Source organism: Rhineura floridana, chromosome 8 (genome assembly GCF_030035675.1).
Source record: "Rhineura floridana isolate rRhiFlo1 chromosome 8, rRhiFlo1.hap2, whole genome shotgun sequence".
In the NCBI taxonomy this organism is placed as follows: Eukaryota; Metazoa; Chordata; class Lepidosauria; order Squamata; family Rhineuridae; genus Rhineura; species Rhineura floridana.
In genome coordinates, this window is record NC_084487.1 from 133,342,843 (window position 1) to 133,355,076 (window position 12,234).

The 12,234-nt window shown below is 39.2% G+C and overlaps 1 protein-coding gene across 9 annotated transcripts in view; it reads left to right on the plus strand.

Moving 5' to 3' along the window:
* PRMT8 (protein arginine methyltransferase 8) overlaps nt 1-12,234 on the plus strand; it is a 167,022-nt gene that overhangs the window by 52,897 nt on the left and 101,891 nt on the right. For all 9 annotated transcript variants that reach the window (XM_061582569.1, XM_061582576.1, XM_061582575.1 and 6 more), the window contains one exon: nt 8,307-8,492. In XM_061582569.1, coding sequence (XP_061438553.1) covers nt 8,307-8,492 — 186 coding nt within the window. The remainder of the gene's footprint in view (nt 1-8,306; nt 8,493-12,234) is intronic.

Consider the following 12,234-nt stretch of genomic DNA (forward strand, 5'->3'; position numbering starts at 1 on the left):
GACATTAGGCAGGCACTTCATTGTACTCTTTTTGGCACCTGCTAAAAACATTTTTTGTTTAGGCAAACCTACCCAGGCATGTAGAAGCAAATATGCTTTTTATCTGTTTTTAATTCATCGTTGGTTTTCATATTTTCAATGTTTTTAAATACCGGTTTTTAACTGTTTTTGCCAACAATTTTATTGTTTTAATTCCTTCTTTTACAATAAAGTAGTTTATAATATAATTCCTTCTTTTTATAATAAAAGAGCATGTAAATGTTGTAAGTAAAATGCATAAATTAATGTCAGAGTCACTGTGGCCCTTCGGTCTCTTTCCTCTTTTAGGAACAAAGGAATCTACCTTATACTGACTCAGGCCATTTGGTTCTATTCAGTTCAGTAATGACGACATGAACTAGCTTTTGTTCTCCAGGCTTCCGGTTTGTAGTCTTTTGCAGAGACTGAATTTTGGACCTTTGCATGCAAAGCATGTGCCCTACTATACATAGACATATGAATAAATATTTATATAAGCATGAATGCCAAAGATGTAGAATTACTTTATTTTAAGTTAATATATGTTTTAATTGTATATTGGATGTTTATTTGTGGTGAACTGCCCAGAGAGCTTCGGCTATGGGGCGGTATAGAAATTTAATAAATAAATAAATAAAGATGTAATATTTATAGCGCAATCTTATGCATATTTACTCAGAAGCAAGTCTCAATGTATTTAATAGGTCTTACTCAAACAGGGAAGCATGCACCGGACCGCGACCTCTAGTGATAAGGAACATCCCTCACCCAACCCAAAATTCAGAATCATGTCACTTTAAGCTGTTTTGCAACTGTTTTATACTTGCTTTACAAAAGCAGCTCAACACCATATTTCAAATGGCCTGAAACTGATCATTTTTATGCTGTGCCTCCAACTGAGAGAGCTCTAAAGTTAACACTTTCCTCTTGTTTCTTTCTTCCCTTCTCTTCCCTGGTGATTACTGTTCCCATATTATGAGTGAAACTGTTCTCTTGAAACTGTTCTTTAATCCCTTTATCCTGTAACATGATACAATGTATCCTTTCCCCTGACATTTGATAATTATTTGTCCACTCTACACTCATAGGAGCATTATCAGAAAGAAGTTTATTTATTTATTTATTTATATCCCACCCTTCCTCCCAGCAGGAGCCCAGGGCGACTCTTGTTCTTGAATTTAAATTTGTGTTAATTTAATTTAAATGCCTGTTCTTGAATTTAAATCCATCAAGCAAAAACCTGGTGACACAAATATTTAATTAGTCCTGCAGTAAGAGTTGTGCCTCGATCAGTAAAATGTAAAATTATTTTTGTCCGGATTCATATGTCTCCAAGCGGAGATAATTTTTTATCCAAGCTAAAACATTTTTAGGAATGGTATTAATGTTCCTGTTTCTTACTTATCCTTTCTCAAAGAGTAAATGTAATGTCTCATTTTATTCCAAAGCCACATACATTAATTCAAAATTTATATTTGATTACATGTCTTGATTCCTATATAGATATGCTTTTTAAATGGTTGCATTTGATCTATTGTAATTGTTTGTTACCAATTTTTTTTGCTTTGAACATAATTTTGATTAAATTTGCATTTCATTGTATTAATTGTACTCTAGCTAGAGCATGAAAAGGAAGTGAGCCATTATAATTTTTATAATTATTTCTATAAGTCATCATTTTGACAAGATTTGTAATCATTGTAATAATTATTACAAATATATTATCACTGTTATAGAAGGAAATAAAAAGACAAATTGCTGATATTAAGATGGGTTTTCTTCATAGAAAATTCTCTGTGTGTGAACCACTATTAGTTATAATTATTTTTATAACTCATAACTATGACAATTATTACACTGTGTCTACGTAGTAACTTCATCTTTTATTGTGTAACTGAAAGAAGATAAGCATTTCCATCAGCTTGGTTTTAGAGATTCATTTTTATATATATGAAAAACCCTCACAGTATCATAATTCATAGTTATTGTGGCCATGGGCCATAGCAAAAAAAAGGCTGTTTAAACTTAGGATTTTAAAATAAGTTAAGTGTAAGCAGCCTATTTCACCCATGATGAACAGCTCAGGCACTTTACTGGCCACTACACCCGGAATGACTTGCTCTGAGGGAGGACCCCCTTGGCTCTTCCTCGGAGTGAGGTGGAAAGGGCGTCTCGCCGGGTGGGCAGGCAGCCGGGTTGTGGAAGCACCAGCTGCAGCAGGACCAGTGGTCAGTAATGAGGCTCAGTGGTGTGCCAATTTATTGCTTTCCCACCTGAGACATTTGTCTCATTCCATCTCTTGACTGGGCTTGTATTATACATAGAATGGGAAGATTCCAAAGAGCATGATGCTGTGCATTTGTGATAATGTTACAAAAGGGGTTTCATAAATAGGAGTGGCAATAGCTACCTCCATAGCCCCCAGTTTGGAATGATGCTACCTATCAAGGCTTGGTTTTTAAAGTGACTAAAAAGAATGAAAAATGTTTAAAGCCCTTGGACCACCTTGTGAGGAGCATATTGATCTGGGATAATTTTATTATTATTATTAAATTTATTTATACCCCGCCTTTTGGCCAAAGGCCCTCAAGGCAGCTTACAAAGAAAAATAAACACAAGTATAAAAATACATTAATAAAGGCAATACAATTTACAAAAATTAAACTAAACAACAAATAACATTATTAAGAAAAAAATGTCCTCTTTGTTCTATGCAAGCCTCACAAGGGTCTGTCCTATCCTTTTGACCCTCCAGCAAGAGTTTGTTGCCACATTCCAAAGTGGGTGAAGTAGACTTGGCATTTGAAGTTCATCGAAGAGGAATTTATTGAGACCTAATTTAAGGGGTAATGATGAATAGGGGAGATTGATTTGGAGCAGGATCTAAATGGAAAATTAATAGCGAATAGATTATCTGAAAGGAAACTACATTAGGTTCTGTGTGTTTCTATTAGGGCTGTGTACAGCCTCTTGGATGTGCCCTGTGGCCCTAGTTTGGGGCCCTCCAAGGAGGCTGACCTTCCCAGCGACCATTCGGCCTATCCCAGATCTGTCCCTAAAGCAATTAAGGGGCAGAGTTAAGGTTTTTTAAAGCTTATGTTTAGTATATTGTTGGGGGTGGTAGGAGGAGATGCAAAGTTGCAGTGGCCAACACTGCAGGATGGAATCCTCTTGCTTACCAGCTAGTAAGCAGGAGGGTTCCATCTAGGGTTACCAGGTGTCTGGATTTTGGCCAGATTCTCTGGTTTTTGGGGGTCCCCTTGAGGTCTCCGGGTAGCTCACCTTAATCTGCAGGCTCTCAGCTTCAATTAAAAAAAAAGATTAAGTTTCTAGGTGGTCTGGTTCCCGAGATATACTCCAAAACATCAGTTGCTCAACGCGACTGTAAAATCCCTTTAACAGATCTGTTATAGCAGCTCCTAGCTCTAACCCCAGCCTTTCAAAATTGTAGCCAACAGTGAAGCCAGAGTTGTGATTTTTTGACCCAGGCAGTGCCTGCAACGTCAGGAAATGGTAGTTTTGAGATTTTCAGTTTGTTTGAGTAAGAATATGGTTTAAAGAATTTTCCTCTTGTGTGCAGGAGTCAGACCTTGGGCTGTTGGAGACGGCAGTGCTTTGAAAACCTTTGCAATATGAAAGTATTTAATCCAATACTTGCTTTTCTGGGAGTAAAGCAATGCTAATCCCATGTACCTGGTGTAAACCCCATTGAATTCATTAGGACTGACTTTTGAGTAGACATGGTTAGGATTGTGCTGTAAATTAATGGGACTTTTGAGTAAACATAGCAAAGGATTGTGTTTGTGTTGTAAATCTTTCCCTTCCTCTCCAATCCTATTTTTAAAGCAATTAGGCAGGGTTTACCTAGGTATCACAGTTTTTATTATGTAGGAAACTAATACTGATTTTTTTAAATGTTCTGTAATGACCAACTGGTTTGTCAATAAACTATTATATGGGGTGTATTTTTACACCTGCAAGTGTGTGTGTGTGTGTGTGTGTGTGTGTGTGTGTGTGCGTGCGTGTGTGGAGTCTTTCCAAGAACCCTGTGAGGTAGGGTTGGTGATTGGAAACCAAGGCAGCCCACAATAAGAAATAAATCCCTTTAAAAACCAATAACCATAAAACAAGTATAAAGAGTTGCAAAACAGCTTGAAGTGGCATGATTCTGAATTTTGGGTTGGGTGAATGAAGTTTATTTATTTTTATTTATTTATTATTTGATTTAAATCCCACTCTTCCACCCAGTAGGAGCCCAGGGCAGCAAACAAAAGCACTAAAACACTTTTAAAATCATAAAAACAGACTTTAAAATATATTAAAACAAAACATCTTTAAAAACATTTTTAAAGCGTTAAAAACATTTTTTTTTAAAAAGGTTTAAAAACATATTAAAAAGCAGTTCCAACCCAGACACAGACTGGGATAAGGTCTCAACTTAAAAGGCTTGTTAAAAGAACAAGTTCCTTATCACTTGAGGCTGCAGTTTTCCCTGGTTGAGTAAGCCCCATTGAATACACTGGGACTTGCTTCTGAGTAAACAGTAATAGGATTGCACTATAAATATCTTTACAGGTTGCGATTTCACCCTATGGTTGTACAACACTTCCTCTACATTTTAGGTATGCCCTTCTTCCTTGGGGTGGTCATGGTTCTCCATTGTTTTCATCCTGAGGGGCAGATAGGATGAGAGATGGTGAGTAGCCCATGGTTACCCACTACACTTTATAGCTCATTTCCAATGTGAAAAATTAATTAAAACTATTTACATGCAGGCAAAATTTATTAAGTGGATCCACACAATACATTTAAAGCATATCCAACTCGCATTTAAAGTGCATGACTTCCCCTAAAGAATGCTGGGAAGTGTTGTTTCCCCCTCACTGTTATAGTTCTCACCACTGTTAACAAACTGCAGTTCCCATGATTCTGTGGTGGGATACATGTCCTTTAATATATGTTGAATGTACTTTAAATGAATGGTGTGGATCTGCCCTAGGTACGATGTGCATTCAAGAGTGAATTGAAAAGAACAATTTAAAAAAATACTTTTTTAAACAGGGGAAGAGTTGTAGTTCATTGGTAGGGCATATGCTTTGCATGGAAAGGTCCAAAATTCACTCCAAAATTTATTTCTGTATTTTATTTACAACAGTTACATACTGCTTTATTGTAAAAAATCTCAAAGCGGTTTACAGAAAGAATTAAAACCATAGAATTCTTGGCAAAAACAGTTAAAGACATGTATTTAAAAACATTCAAAATAATAAAATCAACAATGACTTAAAAACAGATTTTAGCAGGTGCTGCTAAGAGGCGTCTGCCTAATGTCAATAGGCAAGGAGTTCCAAAGCGTAGGTGCTGCCACTTTTGTTGTTGTTATGTGCCTTCAAGTCAATTTTGTCGTAATCAACTTGAAGGCACATAACATACACACGTGTGTGAGAGAGAAGTCCTTCTCTCAGCTGATATGCAAAACACAGGGGGAAGAAACCTGCTTTTTGCAGATCACTGTGAGAGGTACTTCTCTTGCAGGCAGCAATGCCTGTAAAATACCAGATTGCTTGTGCCCACCCCCCATGGGGAGGGAAGAAACAACCACTTTGCTAACTCTGTGTTTGGGAAGCACCAAGCACAGTGCTAGCAATGCCCCGTGTGCAGTGATTTCTAAACACCTGATTGTCAGCAGGATGTTGTGGCTTGGGAACCCCCTGCAAGAGGTTTTTGATAAGTGGATTGGATAATGATGTCATGTACCCCCAGTCACCTGTCAAATTTGGCCTGTTAGGCCGATCCTGATTACTCATGAAGGGACCCTGGACTTCCAAATTTGCCACTACACTACTGCCTTTATTAGGCCATCCAAAATATCACGAAATGGATTAGATGATAAACAGAGCAATTAAAGGGGATGGTGAGAAGGGGGAAAATAGTTTTATAGGATTTGGGGGGAGAGACAGATGACCTCTATGAATCGCCTTACCAGCCTCTGATTTGGGATCTGCAAAGGGAGAAACCTGCTCTACTGGTCTGACTGGTTACATTAAGTTAATGGATTCAGTCAAGTCAGTCAAGTGCCCCCATTAACAAGTGTAAGAACTAGTTCAGGAGAGGGACCTTCCCTCCCAACAAGAAAGTGGCTTCTGTGTCTGTGTGAGAGTCTGGAGAAACTGGGAACTTGGAAGGCACACAGAAAGGCTTGCTCTCTGCTCCATGGCTTTGGGGTACCTTGTTACAAGCCTGATGGAAAAGCAAGATCTAGTGGACTGCTAACACTGTGAACCCTCCCATATTAAGCTCAGGTTGCAAATATTTGTAAATAAAAACCATATATCCTATAGGGCAGTGTTTCCCAAACTTTCCACATGCGCGTACCCCTTTTGAGACATTGATTTTACCGGCGTAAAAGTCATGGGGGGGCTGACGTTTTGATGTATATCTTGGGAACCAGACGACCTAGAAACTTAGTTTTTTTTTTAATTGAAACTGAGAGTCCGGAGATTAAGGTAAGTTAGCTGGGACCCCCCAAAACTGGAAACTCCAGCTGAAAATCAGACACCTGGTAACTCTACTCCATCTTGCACCCCCTGATTGACTGCACCCCGACCCCTCCTTGGTACGCCACTGAAGCATGCAGCGGGTTTACAGAGGCAGCGCTTGCCTGGGCTGGAGGTTTGAATCTCCCGCTCTTTGGCTGCAGAGCAGTTTTCCTCCCATCCTGCCTGGGAAGCCACTCAGGCACGCAGCCCAAGAGCAGACAGGGGATTCAAACCTCCCGCCTAAAATTCACAGCTGATGAGCGGGCAGGCCAGGCAGGATGGGGGAAAAATCCGCTCTGCAGCCGAAGAGCGGGAGATTCCCCAAGGGGGAAGTGGCTGGCGAGATGGCTGAAGATAGAGAAAAAACCCCACTTCTCCGCTTCCCGGTGTGAACATTTCTGTAGTCGAGCATATGCATAAATATCTTTGTGGCGCCATCTGTCTGTTTGTAGAAGCGTTTTTTGGTGGCCAAAGTCATTGCGAGGGAGTCCAAGTCTTATGAGAAACTGGAGGGGTGCACGAAAAGACAAGGAATGCATTGAGAGCGAAAGAGACTACGCGTTGAATAACATTGGGATAAACCGCTGTTATTATATTGATCTTCCCTCACATGATTGTGTGAGAAACTGGAGAAATCACAAGAACTGTATTTTCTCTTAAAAGAACACACGCACACGTTTTTTGCCGCTAAAACCCAATGATAAAGTACAAGAAAAACCATTCGGCCGCGTACCCCTTGAAACCCTTTGGTGTACCACCAGGGGTATGCATACCACACTTTGGGAAACACTGCTATAGGGTCTCCACTGACCTTCTTTCCAAGGAAACCAAACCCTGGGTAAGCCTCTGGAAGTCACACACCACTTGGAGACTGGGATAGCACACAACAATAGTTTGGCTGATGTTGAAGCCGTCAAGTTTACATCTGCTCAGTCTTAAGATGGAAGGGGGAGGAGGGAGCAGACATTCAAATGAGGCTATTTAGGTGCTGCATGCAGGTAGTAGGATGCACCAAGCCCTGATGTGAATACGAAGCATAACTAAAAATAAATATGTTATTTATTTATTTATTATTTGCTTTATATCCCGCCCTTCCTCCCAGCAGGATCCCAGGGTGACAAACAAAAGCACTAAAAACACTTTAAAACATCATAAAAACAGACTTAAAAATACATTTTTTAAAAAATGGTTGATTCCATATCTCTGAAAACACATGGAGTGGCTATCACCCAGGTCTGTCTCCATCCTTGGTTAAAACATTTCAGGGACTTGAAGGTGGAAAACTGATATTTGCCCTGCCCAAAGATTTTACACTATTTTCTTGGGATGGTACGAACTCCACAAATGGTGGATCTGAATAGTGAAATTGGTGCTGTGTTTCTGTGTTGCTTTTCCCATTCATTTTGATCCCAAATGAAAATCTTTGAACTCTGAAATGGGTTCAAAAAAAAGGCAAAAGTGGCTCAGTCTCCCTGGGGCCTTTTTGAGTCTCTTTGGCAGGTGATTACTATGTTGCCAATATAGATTTTTATTTTTTGTTGCTGAAATTTACTTTTGGAATTCATTTTCATTGGCTATATAAAACCCCAGAGTTAACTTGGGAATTATTTTAATTTAATAGAAAGAGTTTGATTTCAAAAAGAAAGAAATGAAATACAAGGAAAAACTTTTCCTAACTGAAAAAATAAACCATTAACAAGTAAAAAAAACCTGTATTAATTTCCATAATGATGGCTTATGCCTTTCTAGGTTAGCAGTGGTCCTTCCCAGCCTAATCTGCCGACAACCATTTCAAAGCCTATTCAGTCCATCATTCATGTTCCTTTGCAACCAAGCTGCCCAGGTCGGGGAAAGATGGCAAAACTCCTGAATCCAGAAGAGATGACATCAAGGGATTATTATTTTGATTCATACGCCCACTTTGGAATTCATGAGGTAAGCCTTTAAAAACAATGAAGAGTTTTATAAAACTGTACAGCCCATGTATGTGTATATGTAAATGTGTAACAGTTATATAATATACACACGCACGCTTATATATAACAGAATACAGTGGAGAATCAAGAATTTCTATAAAAAATGGCATCCCTAAGTCTAGTTCTCCCGCAATCCCTCATATATAAATGTATATATATCCCATACACACACACATTTTATGTCAAAAGGAATTAACTAAAGTGAAAAAGGAAAAAAGACAAGTATATAGTAACCCTTGACAATATATTAAATAATAATTCAACCACCATTACCAAACCTGACATTGTAAAACTGCAATATATTTTGATTCACCGTAAATCCTTGCTCTGCTTAATAAATGACTGGCATTAGAAAAGGAACTTTGTTCTTTTTCTTTAAATTGGACATAATGAGTTAACTTGCTTTTGAGGGAAACTTCCACATTTTCTCTCTCCAGTCATTAATAGCTGATATTGTTGCTGATATCTATTTTTTTTCTTTTCTTTTTCAAACAGAATTCTTACTGCCGACATATGACGGCACATATGACACCAGTTTTATTTATTTATATGCCACTTTTCCTTGTAAATATGCTCAAAGCAGCTCATAACAGAATAAAAATGTAAATCACTACATCAATAACAATAAAATACTAAATCATTCCAAAACATATTCATTCATTCAATTTGTATGCTGCTTTTCCTCACAAGTACCCAAAGTAGCTCACAACACAAAAGAAAAAATGCATATCAATATAACATTATAGTAACAATCCAACACAATATAACACCGACTAAAAAACATATCCAACAAATAATTAGATTATATAAATATTATAACATTTCAAGTCATCATAAAACAAACTATCCATCAATGAAAACATATCAGTTAATTACAAATATACTAATCACTCCAAAACAAACATGCAAGAAAACTGTCATCATCCCAGTGTCGATGTTACAGCATGTTAGACTATTAGTAAATGAGCAGAGTTTAGCTAGTATAGCTTGCTCAGCATTTTGTGTGTGGTTTATCTGAAAGAAAGAAAACTTTTACCTTGCTTGTTTCATGAGATGTTACTGCAGATCAGGGAGAACTAAATACAGGAGTACCAGTTTCAGTGACAGATCTCCTTAACTTCTCATTCTGTCCACTCGTGCGTGTGTGTGTGTGTGTGTGTGTGTGTGTGTGTGAAGTCACCACTGATGTACAGTGAAGGACAATGGCATGATGAACTTTTTGTTAATTGTCTTTATGTGCTAAGAGGTTGTATTGGGAAGCTTGAAAGAAGTAGATTGTATTTGACACGTGTTGTGACAATCTCAATAATGTGTTGGAAGATTGGAACATTCATAGAACTGCTAAGTGAAATTTCTTCTGTCTAGATTTGCTACTAGTACAAAAACTGTGTGTAAATTCCTGTTAGTTGAGTTGAAAGATTCAGTGTTGCAAGATGTTGCACATTTTTATCAAGACAGTGCAGGAAATTGAAAGCACATCAGAAGTTTTCCCTTGCTGATTTGGTAATAGATATTATATATCAGAGAACAATTTAGGGCTGGTTCATAAATACTTGAATTTGTAAGATTCACATTGCGCAGGGGACAGGTACTTTATCATTTGTAAAATGTGATGTAAGCTAGAATGCACCATGTGTGCTGTGCCTGATGACATGGTCTCTATTATGTAATTCTTCTCCTTTAGAAAATGCAAAGTGATAATGCAATTAGGTCTCCCATGTGATTAGGCATTCTCAGGAGCTGCCCAGCTTACAAGTGATGGTATAGTATAGGACGGTGCTGTGGCCCTGCAGTTGTTGCTGGGCTACAGTTTGATAATGACTATGCTGGCTGGGGTAAAACGTAGGTTGGGAATCCAGCAATATAGGAGGGCCACAGGTTCCTCACCCCTGGTGTATAGGAGTGGTATCTGAGCTGGGTATATTGCTGCCCTGGGCTCCTGCTGGGAGGAAGGGTGGGATATAAATTAATCAAACAAACAATAAATAAATATAAAATGGACGTAAGATAAGAACCCCGTACAAGGCCTAGTTTAGCCATGGAATCACCAATAGGGATGGACAGACCCATTAATATCCAACATATGTAAAAACTGGAAATTTCCCCCCTATACAATTCCCCAAAACAATGAAACATTATCAAGTCCCATTGCTGTATTGCTCTCAAAGTGCATGATGACAAGGAGCCCTGCACTGTCAGCTCCAGGTTACAGGTGCCTGAACATAAGAACAAAGACCCATCTAGTCCAGCACTCTGTTCTCACAGTCACCAACCAGGGGTCCATGGGAAGTCCACAAGCATGACATGAGGGCACCAGCACTCTCCCCATTTGTGATGCCCAGCTGCTGGTATTGTGACAGAGGAGGTGGAACATGGCCACAGTGGATAGTAGTTACTAAGAGTCCTATCGTCCATGAATTTGTCTAATCCTCTTTTAAAGCCATCCAGTTGGTCACCATCACTAAATCTTGTGGGGCAAATTCCATAGCAAATTCTATGCACTGTGTGAAGAAATATTTTCTATTGTCTTTCCTGAATGTTACAACATTCACAATCATGAAATTTCCACAAGTTATAGAGAGGGAGAAAAACTTCCCTATCTACTTTCTTCACATCATGCATAATTTTATACCTGGTAGTGTAGTGCCAAATTCAGAAGTACAGGGTCCTTTCCTCTTAGTCACAGCCACATCCCTCCCATTTTCTGCTACAGAGATGAGAATGAGATCCTTGTTAATGGCTTCTCCTGTAACAACAGACATCCCTAGGAGCCAATAATGTGAAAAAGGAGAGTGCTAGCTAATGAGAAGAGCCTTACCTAGGGTTGCCAGGTCAGAAGCATCCCCAAACCTGAGATTTTAGGGGCGGGCCCGAGTGATGTCATGGGGGCAGGCCCAAGTGATGTCACGGGGCAGGGCCGAGTGATGTCATTAAGCATGATACATTAAGCATCAATCACAAGTGCTTGGAGCATACAATTTTAAAAAATCTGATTGGAAATTAAGCTAGAAATCTTAGCTAAAAGATGGAGCCTGGGTAGGGAATATTTAATCTAGCCTACTTGCTTTTGGCAAGAAGGGTTTAAGTGCCACCAGGCCAGACCAGTCACCAGAAGGCCACTGTAGGAAGAAAGGAGCCTAGTGTTGTGCAGATGTTAGATGGGAGCATTTGGGAGTAAAGATGGATGCCCCTGAAGGCTGCAATTCTAAACACATGTACTAAGCCCCCATAGAACTGAACAGGACTTACTTCTGAGTAGATATAGTTTGGATTGTGCTGTTGGTAAAGCTTGACTAGGGATCCTCTGCAAAGACGTTCATATCCAAGCAGGGTTGGCAACCCCCTGCCTACAATGCCCTGCCCTTATCTTTTAATGTGGCTGCTCCAAACTTCTTTACAGATTTGACCCTTCACTTCGGAAAGAGGTCTGAGCGATGAGTAAGAGTAAGAAGATTCTCTACCCTTTCTGTCTACCCTGTGGGCTGCTATAAACTCAGTTTGACAGCCAACCCAATTCCAGTGAGTAATAATTGACAGAGAGAAAACACACATGGTTTGGTCTACCTTCACAGGCAGCAGCTTGGAAACAACTGCAGCCACACTTTGAAATATGTGAATTCTCTTTTACCACTATTGGGCAAGAATCAAACTGCCATGCAACCAACAAGGTGCATCATCAGTGGGTTTTTGGTGGTTGCGCT